At 38.9% G+C, this 26,700-nt stretch overlaps 1 protein-coding gene and 2 non-coding genes across 3 annotated transcripts in view; all 3 read right to left on the bottom strand.

Moving 5' to 3' along the window:
- The window catches only part of LOC134663168 (uncharacterized), a 68,973-nt gene that overhangs the window by 3,067 nt on the left and 39,206 nt on the right, over nucleotides 1-26,700 (bottom strand). Inside the window, exons 3-12 of the mRNA XM_063519524.1 lie at nucleotides 12,632-12,818; nucleotides 11,955-12,189; nucleotides 9,205-11,864; nucleotides 8,545-8,751; nucleotides 8,051-8,215; nucleotides 7,493-7,628; nucleotides 6,703-6,900; nucleotides 5,221-5,355; nucleotides 4,184-4,467; nucleotides 1,149-1,318 (exon numbers count right to left, since the gene is read on the bottom strand). Coding sequence (XP_063375594.1) covers nucleotides 1,149-1,318; nucleotides 4,184-4,467; nucleotides 5,221-5,355; nucleotides 6,703-6,900; nucleotides 7,493-7,628; nucleotides 8,051-8,215; nucleotides 8,545-8,751; nucleotides 9,205-11,864; nucleotides 11,955-12,189; nucleotides 12,632-12,818 — 4,377 coding nt within the window. The remainder of the gene's footprint in view (nucleotides 1-1,148; nucleotides 1,319-4,183; nucleotides 4,468-5,220; nucleotides 5,356-6,702; nucleotides 6,901-7,492; nucleotides 7,629-8,050; nucleotides 8,216-8,544; nucleotides 8,752-9,204; nucleotides 11,865-11,954; nucleotides 12,190-12,631; nucleotides 12,819-26,700) is intronic.
- On the bottom strand, nucleotides 3,234-3,307 carry Trnai-aau (transfer RNA isoleucine (anticodon AAU)). Its single transcript has one exon. It is a non-coding gene; the product is annotated as a tRNA-Ile (tRNA).
- Trnaq-cug (transfer RNA glutamine (anticodon CUG)) lies at nucleotides 16,192-16,263 on the bottom strand. The gene has a single exon. It is a non-coding gene; the product is annotated as a tRNA-Gln (tRNA).

Here is a 26,700-nt window from a genome sequence, read left to right as displayed (position 1 = left end):
TTCGGAGCTGTCGACTTTTTGTTCTAACTGACAGGCCGATATCGTCCGGCGGACTGTTAATCAGTGGGCCCATTAACAACATAAATGTTCGAAAAGGTACCTACTCATAGCGCGATGCCATATATTTAAATTCTAGAATACTCGTTACACTGGCGCCCAACGTCGGGTAACGTCCCCACTATCTAGTACCTGAGCTATATAAGGTTTAGGTATAAGTCGCAGGGTTTGCAGCCGATTTATATTTTGATGTAGATACCCATCACAGACAAGACATCATCTAGACTGAGCATAGTAACGCTACCCCCTCTGCCACTATATACGGTAGTTTTACTCCATCTTCGAGTCAAAGTGTCAGAATCTCGTGCCGTGATTGGTCCGTGTCTTTGAACGGACCAATCACGGCACGGGATTCGCTCACCTCGTCCCCCCGCACCCTCGTATTTTTGGCAGTATCGGTTTCATGAAATAATTGCTCTAAACTCTGTCTAGAGGATTCCTAGTCTATGATACCCATATACCTATAAAACAAAAAAAAGCGGCCAAGTGCGACTCGGACTCGCCCATGAAGGGTTCCGTATTTAGGCGATTTATGACGTATAAAAAAAAAAACTACTTACTAGATCTCGTTCAAACCAATTTTCGGTGGAAGTTTACATGGTAATGTACATCATATATTTTTTTTAGTTTTATCATTCTCTTATTTTAGAAGTTACAGGGGGGGGGAGGGGGACACATTTTACCACTTTGGAAGTGTCTCTCGCGCAAACTATTCAGTTTAGAAAAAAATGATATTAGAAACCTCAATATCAGTTTTGAAGACCTATCCATAGATACCCCACACGTATGGGTTTGATGAAAAAAAAATTTTTGAGTTTCAGTTCGAAGTATGGGGAACGCCAAAAATGTATTGTTTTTTTTTTCTATTTTTGTGTGAAAATCTTAATGCGGTTTACAGAATACATCTACTTACCAAGTTTCAACAGTATAGTTCTTATAGTTTCGGAGAAAAGTGGCTGTGACATACGAACGGACAGACAGACGGACAGACGGACAGACGGACAGACAGACAGACATGACGAATCTATAAGGGTTTCGTTTTTTGCCATTTGGCTACGGAACCCTAATAAATGAGTGATTGCAAAGATGACCTGGCACATGAGCGGGCCGCCCGAGTCGCCGAGGCAGGCGTCGCGGCCGCCGCGCTCGTAGCCGGCGCAGAACATGTCGTCGGTGACGCGGTACAGCGGCAGCGCGGCCGTGCGCCGCCGGCACTCCGCCGTCGAGATCACGGGCAGCTCCACCTCCTGCAGGGTGTCCGCTGCAACAATACACTCAGATAATTATTAAACATTTCACTTCTCATGCTCAAAAAGTGCACCTTTATGTCGTGCGTAGACGACATAAAATCGCACTTTATGCTCTAGAGCCTAAAAGTAAAATTTTCTTCTAAGACTAAGGTAATCGGTGTCAACAGCCAAACAGTTAAAACATATTGCACAATTTTACTGAGCAATAAAATTGTGTAGATGACAAAACTTGTTATATTATTTTATTTTTGCTACAATTTATTAGAAATCCGTATTTTCTGTCATTAAATTTAGTAAATCACATAAAATAGGAGTCGCTTATCGTTCAAAAATGCTCCGAAATGTTTGACTTGGCAGAAAACCAAGCGTCTGAAACTCTGATCACATGTTGAAAATTAAAAAAAAAAGTTAGTTGGCGGGAATTGGTTATGTATTATGTTCTTGCGCTTTACGACAATTTCGTGGTGTAAATTGCCGTGAAAAATAGAATTTCTTTCCTCGCAATCGAAGTGAAAAGCAGAGTGTACAACAAAGGCATAAATGTCCATTTTTACCCTCGTCTACTATTTTGGTCTTGGCTTAGCTCAGACCAAAAAATTGCCTCGGATAAAAATGGGTCACTTAAATTTATGCCCTTGTTGTACAATCTACTATTTAATATTGCCAAAACTCGACTCGAAGAAAACTTACTCCTCAAACCCCTGGATTAGACAGACCCCTGGTCAACTGAGCATAAATCATTGTAAATGAGCTCTAGAATAACCCATATCAGGGAACATAAATATGTAGAATTCATTAACAATCACAATGTTCATGGTATACTTTTTCTTCAAACAAAAGATAGGTAGGTACCTACCTAGCTTTGATTAATCAAGGTACTTACCTATTTTAACAACCTATGATTCTATAAAAGCCAAACACCTTACACCTAGGGTTTTTCAAGTGAACATTACAGCCAAAATGGATAATAATCGAGCCTATAGAAAGCACAGAAAGATATATCGGTCGATTCTCATTTGTAGACAGAGTACAAATGTGGTAATAAATATATGTGACGTCCCACGGGTAAAGGTACCTTATGGCCGTTGGCCCTTACGCTATTGTTAACGCCGCTCTGCCGCCGCGCGCTATTATTATTGCGGCGCTATGCGACGTAAGCGCCAACTGCCATAAGGTACCTTTTGCCGTAGAACGTCACATATAAGTAATTCGCCTTTTATTATACGCCAGCGCCAATTGATGCCAACGAACGAAGTGCCGGGATGAAAAACGTGCGGGATTACGTACGACTCATTTCGACCCGCATATTATATGTGTGGAAGTAACGTGCTAAACGTACATGTATACCTATACCTACACACCTATTATATATCTACTTAATATTTATGAATATTATATGATGTTATGATATAACTGCAGGCATGTATGTGTACATTATGTTATAGATAAATAATATCACTACAGATAAGATTATGCTAAAAGAACAAACACGTAATTGTACTTAAATATTATAATATTCAATACGTTAAATGTGATTGTCGGATGTATTAGTTAGGTAATCGGCATCTAATATCTAAGCAGTGGACAGTACGGCACGGAGTTTCATTTTTTGCCATCAGGTATATCGGAGGAGTTCACAAACATCTGGAAAAAGCCCCTATTATCGAGACGTTTAAGGTACCTATACACTATGTATATGTTTGATCTATTCTAGGTATTGCAAACCGGTAAAAAATGTTTATAATTATTAATTATCGGTAAATAGGTAAATTACCACATGTACATGACTATTACAAAAATTGCTCGTACTATAATTTCAGGCGTTATCGATCGTAAAAAAATAAATTGCCATAATTTAGATCAACTTTTCTTGAAATCTATCTGGATATAAATAAATACAAAATATATATTAGTAAAAAATAGAAGTGGCCCATGAGGGGATCGAACCCGCGACCTTCGCGTTATTAGCACGACGCTCTAACCAACTGAGCTAATGGGCCAACGAGCATGTCAGCGAAATTACAGGAAAGCTTCTATCACATAATAAATAAACCGGCAGTGAAGTAGATGTGTCGAGTTTTTAAAAGCTGTGTATAGGACTAAAACTAATTCATCTGTTTTTTAGGGTTCCGTAAAACAGAAACCTTATAGGATCACTTGGTTGTAAGTCCGTCCGTCCGTCAGTCCGTCAGTCTGTCTGTTAAGGCCCTTTATATTTCGGAAACGCGAGGAGTTGAAATTAAAACGATATACTCAGGTCTACAGTCACTTGAAACTGTGAAAATATTCTAAGTTAACGTAAAAAAGATACGGTCGTTTACGGCGCAAAAACGTATACTTTGATGGGAATCAAAATTTAAAGGGTAGGTACTTCCAGTTGACCTAGAACTATGAAATTTGGCAAGTAATATCGTCTTACACTATAGGTATGTAGGACGTAGGTAACCTATATCGTTGCCGCCATAGTGATCGTTAGTAGGTATTAATCTCAAATTTGTTGTCAACTGCCAACGTGCCGACCCTAAATTATTCTGCAAAGGACGCCCCGTGAAGTGTTTTCCTGTTTCATTTACATTAAGCCCTGGCCTTGAACTCAAGTAACTTATTAAATGGGTCTTATGTTAAATTACAAAAGCAGTACCTAAGTAAACATCTGCTAAATTGGCACGCGCCCGCTTTTAACAAGAAAATAAAGTGATTATTTTGCAAGAGCCTTAAAGTAGGTATATTCGTTCGTTTCGTGGGTCGTTCCTTCCCTATACATATTTATACTTCCCTATGCATATTGTTGACATGTAATATTTTAACAATATTATCAATAAATGAGTATGAGTATATTGAGGTGATATAGGCGTAAGTAGGCAAGCGTGACTCACGGAAGACGCGCTCGTGCTCGTAGAGCTGCCCCCAGCCGAGCACGGTGCAGTGTTGTCCCTGGGGCGGGGCGCGGCGCGGCGGCGGCAGGCAGGCGGGGCGCAGGCGCGCGTGCAGCGCGAGGCGCGCCACGCGCAGCAGCGCCACGTCGTTGCGGAACCCGCGCGCCGCGTAGCGCGGGTGCAGCACCACCGACACCACGCGCGCCGCCTGCTCCCAGGGGCCGCGCGGCCACGCGCCGCGCCGCAGCGCGCCCAGCCGCGCCACCCAGTGTGCCTCTGTCGCTCTGCGATTACAGATTCGATCGCTAGACCCCGGACTTTTGACGCAATGACGTCACAATAGGGTAGTTTGGGGAGTAAATGAAACGGTGTTAATTATTACGGCTGTGTTAATAAAAATTTAATAATCAGGCATTCACGATATAAATCATCTATAAGTTAATACAAATAAATCCAAGGAACCGTTATAACTCCTGCTTTGATAAAAGCAAACTTTTATTCAAACAAATATGTACCAATAACATCTATCGAGGTGGAAAGAAGCTTTTCCTTTTTGAAAGGGATAATATTCTGATAGAAGACGTAGACTCACCGTAAACTTTTGATTTGTTACGGAGAGTCAGTTACCGAAAGAACAACGTCCATATCGGTATATTAATCAATTGACAATTAACTTATAGGTAATAATCATACCGTAGATGTCTGATTAACACAAGCGTATTAATTAACACCGCTCCATTTACTCCCCAGCCAGACTACCCTATTGTGACGTCATTGCGACAAAAGTCCGAGGTCTACTGATCGCGCACCTGATTACGAGCAAAGTTTAAAAAAATTTAAAGTTAGTTAGAACTTGCTCTAAATATGCGCGTCGCTGTGTTTCGTGAAAATTATAAAACGCACATGGTTAACTGGGAGACAATGCTATTAAGCATTAAGTCCGCATGTGGTCCAATTACGGTCATAAATTACACTTACAAAATACTATAGTCACCGTTCACCCACATGTTAAAGCACACGAGCTAGGGTAAACTCACTGATAGAAGCAATGGCTGGCGGAGAGCAGCCACTCGGCGGTGATGAGCGTGGCGCCGCACTGGAAGTCGCCGTCGCGGTAGAGCGCCGCCTGCCACGGCCACGCGCCCGCCGCCGCGCCGCCGCCGCCCACCACCCTGCCCCAACGCACGCGACTGTTACGTACAAACACAGACAAGACATCCTATGGAACCTTTCACACGACTGCACACCAGTACTCTCCAATTGTCCGTTCCCGGACACTCCTTAATAATCTTTTATCTTTTGCACCTGACTGCGACTTGTTTGCCGACCAAAGTCGTAAACTTTTTAAAGATTTTTTACGGTTCTGCGAATCAAAAATGCAATAGGTAGCTTAGTAATCGCTTTATTATTACTTACTTAATTTTACTACTTAATTTTACAGTGCATTGGTGTTAGCTGTAATGCTGTAAAATTTGATTTCAATAAATATCAATATCAATATCCTCTAGACTGAGCATAATAGTAACGCTACCCCCTCTGCCACTTATACGGTAGTTTTACTCCATCTTCGAGTCAATCCCGTGCCGTGATTGGTCCGTGTCTTTGAACGGACCAATCACGGCACGGGATTCGCTCACCTCGTCCCCCCGCACCCCCGTATTTTTGGCAGCATCGGTTTCATGAAATAATTGCTCTAAACTCAGTCTAGAGGATTCCTAGTCTATGCGTACAAATTATAAGTTGCTCCTATTTGTCTCCACCACACTCCCAAAGCAACAGAAAGGTATGTTTGCTCATCTGTTTCTATTGGTAACGGGTATTTGGGTCCTTTTTATACTGTCATTTTAAGACTCAAATCTTTAACGTTCACGAGACATCACGATACCCCAGATCTCTCTTCAAGTTTTCGCCTGAGAGAAACTTGGAAATTAAAAACTGTTCCTGGATAACGATATTAACCTTTTGGACGCCAATGACCGATATAACCGGCTCCGTAGGTTCAACGCCAAAGACCGATTAATCGATCACAGACCACAGAGCAACATAGACCTACGTGCATATGCATAAAGTTCAATTTCAGTTTTAGCACTTCGGTGTCGTGGCGTTAGCGGGACAGCTTTTGTGTTTGACACGGCGTCGAAAAGGTTAACGATCCATCAGTCACATCAGTGGAAACAATTTTTTTATGGTTTTATTGAAAATAATATTATCTTCTTAGATATCTTTTGAAAGAGGTCATCATATACTTGTTTGAGTAAGTACCTAGGTCTTACACTTTTTATTACGGGTTGTTAAAAACTAAGGAAAATATAAAATTACATGCCAAAACGTACAACTAAGAAATATAAATCTTAATCCAGGTAAAGTGCAGAATTTTATTTCAATAGGTACAATTTCGTATTTTGTAATAATTATCCACTTGTTATACAGTTACAAATAATATGAATGCCGCTAAGGATCTCACATTACTGTCGCAGTAATAAGGTTTACCTCACGAACAAACTGCGGCATCAGCTCACCTGGGCTGCTGGGCGTCAGCGTGCGGCCGCACGCCGCACTCGAGCGCGCCGCAGCGCACACGCAGCGCGCGGCGCTTCTTGCACGAGGCGCGCCGGAACGTGAGCCGCGCGTCGCGCGCGCGCGCGTCGTGCCACACCTCCCAGTACCCCGCGCGCGCCGCGCGGCCCTCGCGAGCCTCGCGCGCGTAGCCCACGGACCTGCCGCGTCGATGTTGGTCAGTGAGAGGTCAGAGACTGAATCCCGGAACTTAAAATTGCTTCTAATCCTATATTCATATCATTATTTTCAGGCAAAGAGGTACAGAGTATTTAAGCAGCATAAGTATGTACAATTTTAATAATCTTAAACATTGCAAATCATTTTGGCGTCACAATAGTTTCGAACTGTTCTACTTTCGATGTAAAATTCAGTCAAGTTGCCACAGAACCACCGAAATACCCTCCGGCTAGAAGTCCACGCTAGCGATAATTTCCAGCATGCAGCGTCCGCCGAACGAACGATTGTGTATAGGTACTTTACACAAGCCCAAGAAAACTAAAGCTGCAGGATGCTGTGCGGTTGGTGCACGGCCTCCGTGAAGCTCTCCCACAGCCGGCCCAGGCCCACACGTCACGTGACCTGCAGACTATAACGTTACTAACTGGAAGGTCATGGCGCGGCAGACGGCTCGGCCAAGGTCGGGCAGCTGTAGCGTGCTTTGCGCTTCGTGCACGGCCTCCGCGAAGCTCTCCACACACAGCCGGCCCAGGCCCACACGTCACGTGACCTGCAGACTATAGCGGTACTAACTGGAAGGTCATGGCGCGGCAGACGGCTCGGCCGAGGTCGGGCAGCTGCAGCGTGCTTTGCGCTTCGTGCACGGCCTCCGCGAAGCTCTCCACGCACAGCCGGCCCCAAACACCGCGTTTTCGCACCATCACGTATCCTGCAAAACGTTCACACTGAGGCAGGATTCAAGATATAGTTCAGGCCGTTGTAGGAGGAGGGTTGTACATCGTGGGTCCAAAAGTCGTCAACATGGGAATGGCTAAACAAGACGACCTTAATATAAATATAATTCGGGATAATCATAAAGGACTTGACCATCAAATTTGTTTTCGAACCATGTATTTTCGATACTGAGATATTCGTATTTCGGACAACAGTAAGCTTCTATCAATCAACCATCATTCAAGCAGTCAATGGAATCAGTGAGTTACTTCTTAGACACTGTTGTTACTTTTCATCAGGAGAGACTAGGCTCAATCGCTGATCACTTGATCAGTTAAGAATAATAAAGAAAAAAAAAACTCTTTTTATATTTTGTGTGTATTTAGTATTTTGAATAAGGCCCGTATTTCCCCCTACCTTCCTCGTTATAGGGCACGACCTCGTTGTCGACCTGGTCGGCGAGCGCCACGCAGCTCTTCTCATCGTCGCCGAGCGGGCAGTCGGGCACGCCGTCGCACACGCGAAGCTGCTCCACGCACTGCTTCGCGTTCGCACACACGTACTGGTCTTCGGTACACCATTCTGTAAGTAAAACCCAAGTTACATAGCCCTGCAAGATTATTTGAAAACTCTCATATAAAAACCAATATTTCGAGACACTTCACCTGCTGGGAAATTTTCTTTGCTGCTAACATCGGCTGAGAAGATGATCAACATCATTCTGAGCGAGTCTTTCAAGTACCTATTGTTTGGTTTGCAAGATCCCATTGTAATGTCGTACAATAGGATCTTGTTTCGGAATACCTACTTAATCTTGTGGTAGATTTTCTTTAGTGATCCAGCATTTGATGTGCTTCAAACGTCCAAGCATCGTCCGACGAGTAGAGAAACACGAGTGAACCCATTCTTACCGCATCTGTTCTCGTCAGAATAGTCCCAGCAGTCGACGACGCCGTCGCAGATCTTGGCGTCGGCAAAGTCTGCACGCAAGTAGTCGGCGCAGGAGCAAGCGCGCTCGTCCTCGCCGCCCGGGCAGTCCAGCAGGCGGTTGCATCGAGATGTCAGAGGCAGGCAAGCGCCGCTCGAGCAGCGGAATGACGTGCTGTTGTCGCATTCCTCTGGTAATGCAATCAAATCATTGTCAAAATCGTTGTTCCATTTTGGAACATTATTCACTTACAAGACTCAAAATGTATGCAAAGGTGTGCTTTATAAATCCACATAATGGAATGAGGACTGTGACCTGACCTTCTCTAACTTTTTGAGTAATGTCGATTAACATTACTACAGATTTTGGGAAAAGAGTACAGTTAGGACCAAATTGAGATTTTTGATTTAAAAAAACATTATACTTAAATCCCTATCGACTCCATTTCTATCCAGAATCAAAAGGTTCTTCGAGACCAACCTATGATAAGAAACTATATTTTTTTTGTACTAGATAGGCAGAAAGAAAGATTGAAATTTTTAAGATATAAAATGATTCAGACTGGTGAAACACGTCCAGTGTTCATAAGTTAGGAAAGGCCAAGCCGGAAACAGCTAGATTACAGAGAAATAAATAATCATACCTGTTTTAACGACATCTTTTGTTATTTCTTTCTCTGAATATAATTTGTTGCAGTTCTTTTCAGGAATAGGCTTTTCTATGATGTTTACTTCTTGTTTAGAAGGTGGAATCTTACTGAATGTCTTAGTCAAAATTTTAAAACCCGCCTGATTTAAAGTGTAACTAGACGGTATAGCTTTGGTAGATATCACTCCACCTGGAGTTCGAAATAAAGTATTATTCTGAGCATCTGAAATAGTCGCCAAATTAGCTAGTTGTTTTAGTTTGTCAATAGTAAGAGTATTTGTTTGATTAGTGGGTATTTCCAAAACGACATCGGGTTCCAAGGCTAGTTCGTATGCCGGAAGGTCTAGAGTTTTATTTGCCTGTTTGCTACTAACACTTCCAGTAACATGGTATGAAACTCTATATGTGCCTTCGGGTACGTATGTGCCATTTTTCTTCTTAACTTGAATAGAACCTCCTAATTCATCACTCGCTTTAGGAAATCGGTTACTGCCAGTGACCATGTCCGGTGAACTGGCGACAGGTATACTGTCACTGACTTTTGTTAATATATCCTCCTCGTCAGGTTTGACTTCTTCGTCCTTAGATATCAATTCAAGTTTAGGTGTCACGTAATCGTATTTATCATTTATACTCCTTTTTGTAGTTCTTTCCGTAACCGTCTGAAATTTTATGTTGCTACGAAAAAAACTACGCTCATTTTCCTTGGTTGGAGATTGAACCCGTATTAACGGCCTCGGTCGTAGAGGACGGTTAACGCCAAGATTAGATTTGGCGGGTAGTAGAGTGATCACTCGTGTTGTTGTTGCTTCGACTTCATCCTCGGGCACAAGTTCAACTGATCCAGTCATTTTAATGTGAGTCTGGCGCTCTTCATTTTCAGATTCCTCCAATTCTTTTACAGGTTTTTCAGTCGTGCTTTGTGTGTATCGTTTTATAATTTCTGTCAGATTTTTAAGAATTGATACTTTTCCCGAGAACTTTGGTGTTGTATTTGGAAATGAAGCGTCATTTTTAGTAATAATAGCTTGCAACGTATCATTATAATATTTCTCCGGTAAGTGTTTATTGAATGTGCCATTATCATTGGTTGAGGTATTTACCAATTCCCAGGTATGATGAGGGGTCTCTGTGCTTGGTATAATCGAAACTTTGTTATTCGGTCGCCTTGTGGAGTTTTCTGTTTCGTCGTGACCATCAGCTGCTTTCGTAGTACTGCTAGATGACATGTCTCTAGAGGACATGGTTGACATGGTGCTTGTTGAAGTCGAAGTGGTAGTCATTGTCGAAGTACTGCTTGTAGTGACATCTTGTTTCTTAAGAATTGACGCGCCTTCTATTGAGACTTTTTCAGTGCTGTTATCTTGTTGCTCAAATTGTACCACGTTTAGTGTTACAGACGTTGTTTTTTCCTTGGGAGGCCTTTCCACTGGTTTTCCATCATCGTCATCCCCACTTATTTCTTCTGATTCCACTACTGTACTGATTTTATCGACAGGAATGGGATGAGCTTTCGGAAAACTAGATCCTAATGTTTCCATATCTTTCAGTGGTGGCGCAAACGTAGGAAGGGTAAAACTGGTGTAAACAGGACTTGGTACGTATACTTCTGCACCTAAATTAGGATCGACACTTAATAGACCTGGGGGCTTAAATGTAACTTTCTCTCTATTTTTTACTGTAGGGATAGGACTTAAAAAACTTTCTAGAACCGATGTATCTTCTACTACTTCAGCGACACCGATCCTGTCTTCGGCATTGGGTTCAATGGGTTCTATAGGATGCTCCTCGGTTACCACAGGCACGTTGCTGGTGGACTCGTAGTATGGCCTGGTGATTGGCCGCCACGGTTCATTATCAACAACATGTGGTACAGTAAAAAGGGTATCGATTTTAGGGATATCTTTGTATTGATTTTCATTAGTAAGGAGGTCCAGTAATATTTGTGAAACATTATTCGTGTTTATCTCGAGAGGAGTAGATGGTGTGGTAATGGAAGATGACGCCGCCGAACTCCTCGTAGTTCTTTCGGAATCCGTTTGTGTGGTAGGATCTGTTTTTGGCTTTACGTTCAAGGTAGACATAATCGTAAATGGTCGAGCCTTTGGTGTACTTGTAGGAACTCTTCTTGTTGTGGATGGTCTAAATGTAGACGGTCTAATGTAGGGAGGTTTTGTCGAGGGTGCTTTAGTCGTAGTTGTTGCTTTCGTTGTAGTCGTTGTCTTAATATTTGGTTTTTCATCGTTTCTTGGTGGACTAGAGTTTTGTTTATTTTCGGTAATATCAGCTTCAGTCTTTGTGATCTGAAAAGTACCTTGAACTACAGGCAAATTTTCTGTGTCAATGTCTGGCTCATCGGGATCTTTCTTTTTATTGGGTATACTTGGTTTCACTGTGGTTTTACGGACAACACCTACTCTCGTTTGCAGAGTCTTATCTTTACTACTAAGCGGAGGAGGTGATTTTGAACTACTTATTGCCATGGTGTCATTCAAAGCCTCCTTGACGTAAGATTCAGATTGGTATGTGTGGATTAGATCCCTCTTTATAACTATGCTAGACGTATCTATTTTAATTTGTCCAAAAGCTGGATTCTTCGAATTCAAGTCTTGAACCAAAATATTTTTCAGAGTTTCTTCTATATTTGAGACAGAACTGAAAAAAAGAAAACGGAGTTAAAAAATGGGGTTGCATTAGGGCTTGAAATTGAACAGTCACCTTGTTGAACGTGGTAAACCTCCGTACCTTGGTATTTTTCTCCTGTCAAGGTAGAGTCTGAAGTGCACGTCGAGCCGGCGGTCGCCGAAGCCGGTGACGAGGGCGCCGGCGAAGGCCTGGCGTAGTGGGGACGGCGCGGCGTACGCTTGCCGCAGCGCGGCGCCGTAGCGGCGCTGCCGCTCGCGCCACGCGGGGCTGCCCGCCGAGCCGCCGTACACGTCGCCGCGGGTCACGCGTAGCGTGCCCTCGAACGCCATTATAGCTGAAATGGTATGACACCATTAATTTATTTGAAAGCAACCATACCATTGAAAGCCTTATATGTTTGACACTATATGTATTTAATTAAACTATGTATATTGCGACATCCGATTTAGATCGTCAATCATAATCCAATTTAGCCGAATATGAAATAGGTATCAAAAACTAGCTATAATAAGCTAAAACTAGGTATAGCTTATAATTATAATGTTATAATTAGAATAAACTCTTCTCTTGGCCAGGTAACCGAATTGGTACTTTATTAAAGTATAAGTTCACCTACATTTCTCATTATCACCATCATACTGATGTGAGATGTGACTCTAGGAGTAGTTGAGCTAAATGATAATAACGGGAGAAGTTTAATAAGAACTCCTAACATTTTAGCTGAGTACTCAAGGCTATGCTTTCTAGCTAGTTTTGTAGTAGGTATTGTTACTCACGTTCCCCATTATCAGGCCTCAAGGCACCCATGTAGAAGGCCAGCGCCGCGACGGCGAGCACCGCCACGGCCGCCAGCAGCGCCCCGCCCACTAACGCCGCCGAGCACAACTTGCCGCTCCCGCCGCGGGACCCGCTGCCGCTGCCGAGCCCACGCCCGTACCCTCCGCCCGCGAACCGGTATTCACTCTGTTAACAACATCAGAAAGATTACAGACGTTAGAAAATATTTTGGAAAGCAGGTGGCAATCAATCAAGCTTTTATTGACGCTTCTTGCACGTAAATAAGTTTAGTCAGTCATCAAACATAGAGGAGATTCTAAAGAGTACAAACTCGAATCGGGGGGTAATACCACCAAGTTGTTAGGTACCACTACACTGATTTAAACTTTCACGATTTTTACACATTATTAAATTGTACAACGGGACTTAATCGAGTATCTAAGTTTTAAGATTTACCTCCGACGTTTCGAGGACGGCGTTACCACTACCACCACCACCCACCACTACCACTAGTAAACAATAAACAACTGGGATTCTTTCCCCACTTGTCCCCAGTGGTAACAAGTTAACAACTGAGAAATAAAACCCAAAAGTAACCACCAAGTCCACCAACCCAACTTTGGTGGTAACTCGTGGGAATTTTTACTTCCAGTTGTTACCACCAAAATATTTTAATGTTAAATACTTTTATATGTCATACATCATAACATGTGTCGCTGTATAAAATTTTGCTGAAGTGGACACCGAAAAATGGATCCACACCGTTCTTCGTTTAAACCAGTCACGTAGCAAATAAGTACCTACTACGTACCGTATATATTACGTGAAAAATTTGTGTGAATATTAGATGTGAAATACTTGAGTGCAAAAGGCATGACATACATTAAGTCAAGTATTGCCTTGACACAATGTTGAAATCATTGGGCATTTGCTGGACATCATGTGCGCTGGGAACTGCCCACGGGCAACGCCAAATAACCCGCACCTTTTACCTTCCGTCGATTGATTCCGCGTGACTCGTATATCAAAACCGATGAAACACAAATATAATAGATGTAATATCTTGGGTTCTAAGCGTTGCTTAGAGAGTTGAAGTGTAATTTAAGAAAATGTGAGAAACCACAACCCCACTTAACCCACTATAATGATCAGTGATCGTTAATTTTCCAGCAATTTTGGTGCAGCATAGTAAAAATAAAGGATTTTCTTCAATTTTTTTCTAGGGAGAGGATTGGTTACGGTTAATATTACTGTTATTAACCCTAATTATCTATTCCACATAGAGTAGGGCATACAGATGCTTTTAACCAACAATGCTGCACCAAAATTGCTGGAAAATTAACGCTCACTGATAATGATATGATTGATATGGTACGGTGATTATTGCAAAAATTAAGGCCCAAATTATACAGCCCAGCGCACTAAAATGGTACCTACTTATAAAATAACGAATTTATGAAGAAGAGTTAGCTAGGACGCAATGCGAAAAAATATATATAGGTATAATTAATGTCCTCGTCAACTTGCTTGATTAATGATTAACTAATAGTAAAGTATTATTGTACGCATTTATGTAATAAATTGCTTATTGATTTAGTACAGGCGTTAGTTTCCCCATGATGTAAATTAATTTAAATTAGTTATAATATAGCAGTTAATAATTGTCAAGTTGCTATAGGTATATTATTATGTATATTATTGTTCACTTATTGTATACACACATATTGTACTTATCTAGGTACACATTTTTTGTATAAATAAAAACGTACAATTTATAGTGTAATAAACATCCTGGTGTGTCCATGTAATTTTCTCGAACATTCTTATAAGTAGTTGAAACTCAAAACAGCCGAGAGCAAAACCGATTATGACGACGGATAAGACACCAACATATTTTGGCAATAAACTCAGCCTTCGACATCAATCTATAATTAAAACGTATGTTTCAAAATTTTACGTGAAGGTAGCACGTCATTTAGAAGAACATGAACAGAATTTTGATGAGGTAAAATTTTTGGCCAGAGGTTTTTATGGTCCCAGTAATTATACCGTGGAAGCGGCGACCATTACAAAAGGGTTGGCATATTTACAAACGCAAGAATGACGAAAGTCCGACTTGGAGAAATGATCAACAAACAAGGCGGAGTAATTTCTTCTTGTGAAGTATGCTTTGTAGAAAAGTAAAAACGCGCAAAATGTTTTTTATCCCCGGACCCCGAGTAACAAAGAAGGAGGACAAAATGATGATGACATGGAGGCTCTTTTTTTGTTCTTGCAGATAGGTAGGTCCTTAAATACTCATAATATATCGTAGGTATACTTCTAAAACATGATAACTAACTGAAACATAGTTTCGAGAAAACGCGAGCCCTTAAATGTGTGAATTTAGAAACGCGTTTTTACTAATTTAGTTCTAGATATGACATTTTTGAGATGTTAAAATTGCCTTAAATTGATAAAATTGATATTTTCAATTTGAAAAATGTAAAATATTGGCCGATAAAAAAATGGGATGTGTTAGTTATCATGTTTTGCCTGTATACAAAATGGAGTAACATTAATGTATTACGTAAAAAATATATAAAAATGTATATTTATATAATTGAAAATAATGAGAAAGATAATAAATATCCTTTTACCCGGGATTATAAGCAAATTATAAAAACTTAATATTATCTAGTTGTAAACTACACAATGTTTTGAAAGAAATGTGTACAAGTAAATAGTGATAAATAATGTTATAGTGTTTTACCAGATGCTGTAACTAGGTTCTTAATTATTTACATTAAGGCAAAAAATGTAAAGGTTACTTTATATATTTTACGTGACCAGTTTTATGAAATATGTAGATTTAAGTAAGTACCCTTATTATTTTTTACGTGCACATTATATTTTATTTCTTGTCTGTTATTACGTTTTTACACTGTATAACTTTCTAAATAATAACAACAAATAAAAAAATGCCACATATATATTTAAAACATCAAAATTTGAACAAAACTGTATATATAACTCATTTTTGACCATTTTGTCAGTTATCATGTTTTGGAAGTATACCGACGATATGTAGTTTCACGGTAAATCGCCTTAGTAGGTAGGTATACCTACATACAAAATCTACTTACTCTACCTAGTAAAATTCTAGTTAGTATCATGACAGATTTTATATATTTAAACTCCGGAGTACTTGTGATCCAATTGTTTCGATTCAGGCGAACAGCGCAATTATAATTATTACTTATTTAATTTAGCGACTACTGGCACATCCGGAGCCGAGGGTAATTACCTCTCTTTAAATGACGAGTTGCGCAATGAGGTCGTTGAACCCGACCAATTACATGTGTATTTAATTGATTATAACAATTAAGTCTCATCAGTGTTACTTACTAAATATAAACTTTGTTTTTTAAATAAATAAATAAAGGTAATTTTCGTTATTAATAATAATTTATTCAAAATATTTTTTTCATTTGTTTTTCAATTAGGTAATACCTACGATACAAATATTGAGTGGTTAAATAATGAATAAACTAAAATTCAAAAAGAAAAAGCAAAACGAAGGTTCCACCGAGATTTGAACTCGGATCGCTGGATTCAGAGTCCAGAGTGCTAACCATTACACCATGGAACCGTTAAGAGAGCGTGCGAATTTAGTGTTCACGTTATCTCGTCTATATGCGATGCTTTGCTTATGTTGTAACACTGCTAAACTTGGCCAGTGGCTTTGATTTAGAAAAAAAAACATGAACGAGAAATAGGTACAATATACGCAGTCGTACGTATATTAAATATAGATGGTCAAGAAAATCTTGTCAGTAGAAAAAGGCGCGAAATTCAAATTTTCTATGGGACGATATCCCTTCGCGTCTACATTTTTCAAATTTGCCGCCTTTTTCTACTGACAAGATCTGCTTGACCATCTATAAAAACACATTTAACTGATTTGCAAGACCGATGTGATCCCATAAGGGTACCGCGTACAAAGTTTTGTGCGGTACACTAATAAAAATCATGGGTGAGTGAAATTACTAGCACCAACTGGCACTTCTTTGAATGCAAATGATTGATTTACAAAAACCCAATGATTTATAACTCAAGATAGGTTATAGGCGTTCCAAAATTGAAGCGCTTACCTTGTGACAAATTGGACAAGTTGCCTTTAGTCGCGGCTGGACAAGCGAAAAATGTGCACGTGCTAACGAGCTCACCGAAAGAAAAAGAGACGACCTTATGTTTAACAACGAGTGTGACAAAGATGGATGGAATGAGAAAATTTATCAAAAATAACAGATTTCTTCGTAGACACAGAAATAAATATGGAAGTATTTTTTGTGTTCCTCAAGTATGAGTATGGTTATATAATATCATTGCAAAAACCGCTATATTTATGCCTATAAGATTTGACGGTACTCTTCAACAAAAAAAATCCAAGTCGGTTCACAATTTACGATGTAAGTTACAAAAAAACGGTCGAGTTGAACTTCCTGCTTTTTTTTTAAGTCAGTTAAAAGGTACCTATTTAATATTTCTTACCCTACATTGCAATCGATAATTTTTACTTTGGTCGATAATTTTTAGTAGGTAGGTTTGGTTAGGTTAGATAATATGAAATTATCATATTTATCGATGGAAGACGCCACGGCGACCGTGGACCCATTCCAACGTGGCTGCGGTAATTACGAGCTTGCACGTGGTACGTATATATTGTTGTACATAATGCTCCAATGTCTACCATCACCATCAATGCCTGTATCACTTTAGCAAAAGAGACGATTATATTTTAAGAACTGGTACGCAATATCGGAACAGAAATATTGTCATAAGCATAATCCTATATATAAATCATGCCACCTCTTAGATACATATAACGGCATCTAATGAGTTCACGAAGAGATTTGAAATTCCTAAAAGTAATCTGCAGCGGTAATATAACAATTAAAATAGGTAAATATATCACAAAGTATGATGACGTTCAGTTATGTTGGGTCAGCGCACTAATACAATTAATGATAATGACCCATCGACAAATCCCGCCCATCACGTCCAACAATGACGACGAGGAACGCAACTTTGCGAAGATACTAATTGAATTTAGATAACCAGTATACGTATATGATGGTCGTTTGTTCTTGACGTTCTTATCTATGTGACAGTGTGATAAAAACGGTGTTCGTCACTTTCAAAGTCTAAAAAGCGATGGGTATACCTATTTATCACGTGGAAAAAGCCATACATCATACGCCTGCAGTCCATAATTGATTATGTCTCTGTTAGTAGCACTTAAGGTACCTACGCGTAATCGAGTGCTATATAGCTACTCGTACTCTAGCTAGCACTAGTGTATAGTGCAGTGTTTAGCACTCGTACTAATTTCACGCACACTTACCCCGCGATGACCGACAAACGTTCGTCCGACTTATTGTCGTTGTCGTTTGCAAATTAAAAGATGCCAGCATTAGGTCGCTATAATAGTAATAGGTACTCGTACGTGTGAAGTAGGTCTTTCGAACCATTGTTTAAGCCTATCATCATTTTTCATGTAGTTGTACATATATGAAAATTACAAAAAAATCAAATGGCTAGTATATATGCTATGGGATACCTAATTACTGCTGCGTTTCGTTAATTATCCCGTTAAGTACATGCGGTTAGTGCCGCCCGCCCTATATTTATGTAGGTAGCACAGATTTTTATGTACTATATAATTATATATAATTATACCACCGATGTCTACCGTCTCCAATTCTCCGCAATTGCTCAAAGGTTAACTGGAAGAGATCCCTTAAAGGGATAAGTTCGCCTTTGTACTAATAACGAATGTTATTTTTCCTGTGTTGTTCTGATTTTTGTACAATAGAGTGTTTTACTACTACTACTACTTATTATCTAGTATGCGCTGTGCTTCATGCATTTCTGCCACTTTCATTTAGTATTTTAGTCAATTAATCACGACTTTTAAACGATTAAATCATGCGACAAATTTGTAAAAAATTAAGTAGTTGACTTACTGAACCCTATGAATAGACGTGAAGTTCAGATATAAAATTACAATAGTTTTATTACCTAACAGACACGAGAATCAAGCGTACCACGTTACTAAAATACTTTTACAGACATATGGGGCTATTTTTCCGCACTAGTGCGTAAAATAGCACTTTTCGTTTTCGCAATTCGCAACTCGTGTCGATTTAAAACACTCCCTTCGGTCGTGTTTTAATTTATCGCCACTCGTTTCGAATTTCCTCTATTTCGCACTTGTATCGACAATAACTATAATCTAACCATCATTCTAAAGCCATATGAATTCCATTCAAAACAGATGATCATGAACTAGAATATCCAGTTTTATAGATGAATAATAACACACTGGCACTTGGTGATTATTACTATGCAACTACCCTTGCGGCATCTATTTCAAGATGCACATACATAAGTGGGCTGCATGGTGCACGGAGGAGACCGGGCGACCTTGCGCGGATGCGACCTCACAACTCTGAGGTGCGCCCGTGCCCGCCTAACCGATGCTGACGGTGACTGATCATCGATAAATCAATATGGGATTATTGCCAAATGTGTCCATCATACTGACGTACCTACATCTCAATCAACAATAATCTTCTGAAGTAAGTCTTTCTTAATGTTAAACAAAATGAAGGTACCTAAGTACTCTTGTCATCATTCATCTTTATCACTTAACTAATTTATTATTTTTTATCAACTTTAAAACATATTTTAAAAGGTTAAATATTATTAAAACCACAGAACTAACGTTCGCCCGTGCTTAGGCCGTGCCGCGCCGGTGGCCGAAAAAATCATGAACGCGTAACCACCTCAATTAGAAGATTTATGAAAACCATCAATGAACAATGCGACGTATGCGTGCTGTGCCGGTCAGTTTTCGGCAATTAATCAATATTTGTTGAGATAATTGCTGGGCAAGGTTCCTCAGACGCGGTGTGCAGGTCATGGCTGTATGACGCTAATAGTTTAAACACGTGAACTAATTTGTTAGTCATGGTCTCATGGTAAATTGATGAGGATGCGTTGAGAGGACGCCATACCGGCCGACGTGTCTTCATATGCCGATACAATCGTGAGTTGTATTAATTACGATTTATTAAGTACCTACTGACATAACAATGATAAGCGTATTATCTGGGTTTTATTAATTATTACCGACTGCGATTGTATAATGCAGAAATTACAATAATGCCCGCATAATGGGCTGCGTACTGCGCGTGCGCAGTAGTAGTCGTCAGTGTCCTCGTGGACGTTTAATTTACCTCATTCTCCTTGTTTTAATGGTCCTCAATTACGTAACCAGTCTCTCGGAAACAACGGCCTGAGATTTGCACCCACTCGTTCACAACGAACAGACGGACAGGCAGACATCACGGGGCTCGCGGCAGATTGTTGGTAATAAAGCTTATTAGTTATTATCTGCCTATTGTACCTACACAATGCAGGAAGACTTTTTTGTTGGAAATCCTTCAATGTTGGCACCGCTGCAATTACGAAGGCACTTTAAAACAAGAAGTTTCAACTAAGTGGGTTGTTTGCCATAATTATGTAGAATTATTAATGTTGTAAGTACTCATATTATTTAATGTTCAATTTTACTAACTTTTCAAAATGTTTGGATTACTTTGGTTCTTTAAGATCATCAGTTATTGTACAACTAATATTTATATGAATCACGGCATTCATGGCGGCCCAAGGATCTCGCAATAAAGACAGTAATCTCGGCGTAATAGCTCGCGTCCGTGAATATAGCCTACATACCATCAAGGGTGACAAAAAAACTTGACTGTGAACACCTAAACGTCTCTAATAAATCATTAATAAAAAAAATGACGGACACCACAACTAGAGTAGAGGCTTTGAACTGTATCAAGGCTAATCTCTACAAATTGAGTTTCAAGCTATAGAATCTATAGATACCTATATTATATAGGAAGCGGTTGATTAGAATAAAAAAAATGTTTATTAATAAAATATTGAATCACGTATGAAACGTTAATTGAATTCTAACGAACGAGCTTACTCTTGTTTCGTTAGTTTGATAAAGCTTTTTGCAGATTGGATTTTTTTGGCTTAATCTCTTTATTGAAATATAACTTTATACCCGTGATGCGTTAGATAATCTGTATAAATTAATGATGAACACCACAATAACGCACGCCGGTTATTTACCGAGTACCTATCCGTGAACAATAAGTACACCAGCATTTTATGGGAGTAAATTTTATTCTATTCTATTCTATTCTATTCTAAAATATCGATGAAGTGTGGGAGCGCAGATTGCTAGATGACTAAGCACATGGCTGTGCTGAGATGTCAATGACTGATTGATGTGTGTTGCCAATGTGTGTGACCAATGGAGACCGGACACTGGAAATATTTTAATTCCTTCAAAAAAGGAGGTTCTCAATTTAGCTAATTTAATACAGCATGATTTTAGAAGATAAATTTCAGAAGGAATTGATGGAACTCTGCAAATACCACTGGCAAGTATCTATTTGAAGTCCATCATCTCTTCTCGTAAGCTTTGACGTCCGAGTTGGAACTACCTATTCGGAACGCTGAAAGTTGGTTTGAACATTTGAACAATGCTTAATTCAATATTGTTATAGCTAGATCAATCGAACGAATAAAAATATTATCAACTATAAGTAGGTACCTATTTATATGAATTTTATTTGGTTGCCTACTTATGTAGGTATTAGGTGGTGTATCTAGGTAGAACAGTATAGTATGCATATTATTAGACCGTAGTTTGACTTCTGAACATAATTTTCCAAAATGACTGGAAAGGAAAAATCCAGTGAGGAAAACGGGTATTATACGTTTGTATGGAGAAGAGGTAGTGCGGTCGTCCCCATTTCTCCTAATAAGTGTCTTATTTACATAGCACAGATGATGTATGTTGTATGTAGGTAAATCACATGGGGATCATACAGTTTAAGGTAGAACCGTTTCGCACCCAAAAATAAATTCAATAGTTATGGAAGTCAACGCACAATGCGGATGCTACCTAAGTATGGAATGTGTGGCTAAAGATAGCGCTGATTGCGGCGGCAACGCGCAGATAGAGTGGCATTCCTCCGACACATTACCAATCACTTCACTTTTATGGACAACAACCGCACCGACGCGGCTCATCATCTCGATTAGATTAACTTCAATACCGCCTGATGGCAGAAATGTATCAAAGGCTATTTCTTTTCAACGTGCGTGACTGCTTATTACGTCAAACCGACGCCACATATATCTTTGTCGATGTAGGTGTTACCCCTATCGTATACACGATGTGTAGCACGGCTGATGTCGAATCAAGTGTTCACCGGGCACGAGTGTGTCGCATAACGGTCCGACACGAGTGACGCTGCGTGATACGATTAACACTTAACGAATGTGCCAAACTAACAAGGAAAACGAACTACAGATCGACTACGATACGCTATGTCAAATTTATGTACTTATCTGTTTTCTTCAATATCTAAATAACTATCGACAATAATAATATTTTAGAATACTTTATTGGGGAACATCACAATACTTACTAAATACAGTAGCTAAATAATTTATTTTACTATATATTTGACTATTCAAATTTGATTATTAATTCATAATACCTATGTATTATGAATTAATTTATCCTGGGTATGGTAATGTAATGACCTCATGTTTAAGCCATAAGCCATAACCAAAACACAACTTTAATTAAGTACCTACCTACCTAAGTCAGTACTCAATTGAACCTGTCATGGATAATACGTTTCCTGTGAATTGACGAAACCTTCGTTTTGAATATTTTATTTATCACTTATTCAACCATTATAATGATCATTATACATATTAGAAAGTAAAAAAACGTACGGAGTAACTAGCAAGAATATTAACTGTATAACCATTTCGGTTCATAATTTTCACAGATATATAAATTACAAATAAGGACCCAAATGAGTTGTACAGAATGAAACATATCTCAAAAAATTTAGTAGGCGTGGCGGAGCGAGGGTCAATAATTTCTCCATTCCATACTCGAGGCACCGTTATCTGGTCACAATAGAAAACATATCAACTCAGCTTCTATTATTATATCATTAGTGATTGCTTTTTATAATTGGGGCAGGTATAGTTAAGGTACATACAAATATGTACCTATCTAATAACGCAAATAACTTGCCCGACATACTTATTTTCAGTAGTAGTAAGTTTCCTAAAAACATTTACTACTTCAAAGGGCCAATCATTGGGTCGTTTACCCTTGCATATTATATACCTACACTTATCGACATCGTGTTACTATTCTAATGGATTTATGGCGTTATTCATAGAGTCTGGCTACTGAAATATTACACACACATTTGGCGGGAAATTAAAAAATCTTGGGCTGGTCACACGTTGTGTAGTAGGAATTATAGTTTTGATACTAGAAAACATTTTTGATTTTCTGTGCTCACATAAAGTAGCTAAGGAAATAAGTTAAATATACGGTGACGTGCACTCAAAGTCAGCTCACACAATTCTACCACTATGTAAAGTACAGTCAACGATAAACACATAATATGTTTACACTTTCTCACCATATACCATTGTAACGAGGCGAAAAATTAAATGTAGGGTAAATAGACCTAGCTCGATAATACCGTAATATTAATCCATCACCAAAAAATTTACATAAGTACTATGCCAAATATGCTAAATGCTAAATATCAAAATATTTTTAGAGCACCAACCTCCTAATTTGTTTACATTTGTTTAGGACTTGTAAACACTGCAGTTTTTTGTTATACAACGCTACACGTCGACTTCGCATATTGTCGTAATTATTTACCAGCTTAAATAATAGTTTGCGGACCTCAATCGGTATAGACATTTATTAATATTATTTAAAATAAACCCTCTATAAACCGCAAACAATTTGAATGAATGACATAAATTAACAACTAACTTTTAGCTTTTTTTTTATCATAGACAATTGGTGATACAACAAGGAGAAATCTGTCAACAATTTTTGGCTAGCCAGACTCTAAACGCCTGTTAAGTCTAACAAGCCCTTGATAATCATTTGTCCTTATTTGTCATTTTGACATTTGTGTGTGTTAGAAAGGGACAACATTTAAAAAAAGGTTTGCTAAGTTTTATGAATAAAGGGGTTAGTATTTATACTTGGTCAACCAGATCTTGACAGTAGAAAAAAGGCGGCAAATTTGAAAATAGTAGGCGCGAAGGGATATCGTCCCATAGAAAATTTGAATTTCGCGCCTTTTTTACTGACAAGATTTGGTTGACCAGCTTTAATTTAATTACGGATATATGGAAGCTCAGATATATCGGATGAATAATAATTTATATTATTTACATATGATATGACTGATATGAGTCATAGTTATACTTAATAGGTATAGCGTGTTTTTGCATACCTGTATAAATCTGTCAATTTGATTAATTTGCATTGCTTTGCACTGCTTTTATTGTCTACCGTGAAAATAGTAACAACAATAGGATATATTAATTAACAACGTATCGTCATTACTTTGAAAATCTTTAGCTTTAAGTAGTTCTTCATCATGAGAGACAAAATAAAAATACTATTAGTTAATATGAAACTTAATAACTCTACTAGGAGTTGGTCTGTGACTCTACATGTCGCTGGACACCACTTGTCTTTATCAGTTGACATAATTATATCAACATGACATGTACCTAATGAATTTATACGACAAAGTATTAAAAGTGTTGGCACCTACAGTGAATTGTGATATCGAATGTGCGTTTTAACCGTTATACTTTCCGCCTCTGCTTAGTGCTTATCCCGTAAATGGAGATCGTATCGAATATAAACAAAACTAAACTAACACCTATTAATAGCATACAAAAACTAAATACACGCTATAAGTACAATGCGTTACTTATAACAATGAATAGCTCTTCAACTTTCTCCTCCAGTCTTCTTATTATGGTTCCTGCGAGACACCCACGCACGAATCACGTCCAAACATTATTATAAACCTCATTATACTTATAGGTCTGTTTAGAGGCGAGTGGACCGTGACCACGTCTGTGGGTCAAGGACTCGGTCAGTTACCCTGTGCCGAAGCCGTCTGCCCGTTGAAATACTTCTTTTTTGGGCCCTCTTTATGGAGATTTCGTGAATTCATTACGTGGAACTACAATGCGCGTATAAAATGGACAAGGTAGGCTTAATTGATACAATCCTTGTAAACCTTATCTATGGTTCTAAAATAATTGAAGTCACTTTTAACTCATCGAAACTGAAATATGAGAGATAAGAAAAGATATTAACGTCATATTTTCAAAGGAATTTCCACATTGTCACTGCTAAGTGTTCGGAGTTAGCTTGTTCTATTCTAGGTAGCTACGTAGTTCCTAAGGGTATCCTAGAATTCCTAGATTCAACGACAAATAATCGTAAATTTAGTATTTTACACAAGTACCTACACACTGTTTTTAGTCGCTTTTATAGTATGTAATTATAGTTATTAGCAATGATATTATATAACCATAGATAGGTTATACTCATACTTGAGGAGCACAAAAAATACTTCCATATTTATTTCTGTGCCTACGAAGAAATCTGTCATTTTTGATTAATTTTCTCATTCCATCCAACTTAGTCACACTCGTTGTTAAACATAAGGTCGTCTCTTTCTCTTTCGGTGTGCGGGAGCTCGTTAGCACGTGCACATTTCTCGCTTGTCCAGCCGCGTCTAAAGGCAACTTGTCCAATTTGTCACAAGTTAAGCGCTTCCATTTTGGAACGCCTATAACCTATCTTGAGTTATAAATCATTGGTTATTAGTCGCTACTTGGACTGAAACTCAATACTTCTCGACTCTATCGTTTCCACAATAGGTTAAAGCCTCCGTTAAAATGCCTCCTCCGGATGTGTGAAATACGTGAGCATTATTATACCTCGCGGATGCGTTTCGCTAAAGGAAACGGTTTCCGATAAAGCGCCATATCAAGCGACAAATGTCTTGAATTCAGAAAATTGAGGTCATGATCACGGCCGAATGTCTCAAGGGTGGCGTCATTTGGGTTTGGGTCTCATTTCAAAACACGTAGGTAGTTACTGAAAATATGTTACGGCTCCTTGTGCTTTTCTTGAATTTGGTGAAAGATATGGTATTGAAATGTTATTATATTTTTACGTGGAAAAAACTATACTTTTGAAATATGTTTGTCGTCAAGAGCTTTTAGGTAATGTATTTTTTTAATAATCAGAACAAATTAAACTTTCTATGAATATATTTTAATTTGTGTTTTTAATAATCAGCCTAATAAATAATTTCAACGTGTAATATAACGATCAGCCATTACACTTTTAGATTGTTTAATTCGTAAAGCTTGTGTTCGTTATAAATTAAACAATTCAATTAAAAACCAATTATAAATCAAAGCCTCTGATATTATTCCAATGAGTTAGTACCTATCTAGTAACAAAAATGTAAACCCCGTGATTACTCACAATAAAGACTGTAAACTGTATTGAACTGCACGTGCACAACCGGAGGGCAGCTCCTCACCATAAGATAATCGATTGTATTACCATTTAAGTCTAATTAATCGGTATCGCATTGTTTAAGAATTATGTATAATTACATAGTCTTCTCACAACTAGGAGGTAATCTCAGCAACCTTGATAACTGCTTTGTGCCTACCACTATTATGGTCATATGCATGATCCCATAATAAGCGTACACCTATCAACTGTTAGTCTTCTGTTACATATGCCAGTATAAGTTAATTATTAATTATGTTCGAAGTTACTTGTATTGGCGTGTATATGTCGGCGGCCGATCGTAAGATCAGGCAGATCGTAATGTTCCTGTGTAATGTTTTGACGATAGTGACATTAAACCAATATATAGGTAGGATAGGTTCGTTAGTTTGCTTTAGATGCCCGTAGGGCAAACTGCCCAGAAATAGGAGCCCCGTGTAGCGTCGACTCAGGGAACGGGTCAAAGATTTTCACGTTTCACAATATGCCTAGGAATTTCACGATATGCCTGATCTTACGATCGGCCGCCGACATATA

This window comes from Cydia amplana, chromosome 4 (assembly GCF_948474715.1).
Source record: "Cydia amplana chromosome 4, ilCydAmpl1.1, whole genome shotgun sequence".
Classification (NCBI taxonomy): Eukaryota; Metazoa; Arthropoda; class Insecta; order Lepidoptera; family Tortricidae; genus Cydia; species Cydia amplana.
The sequence above is the reverse complement of the archived record's forward strand: the minus strand, read 5'-3'. Positions and strand labels throughout refer to the sequence as shown.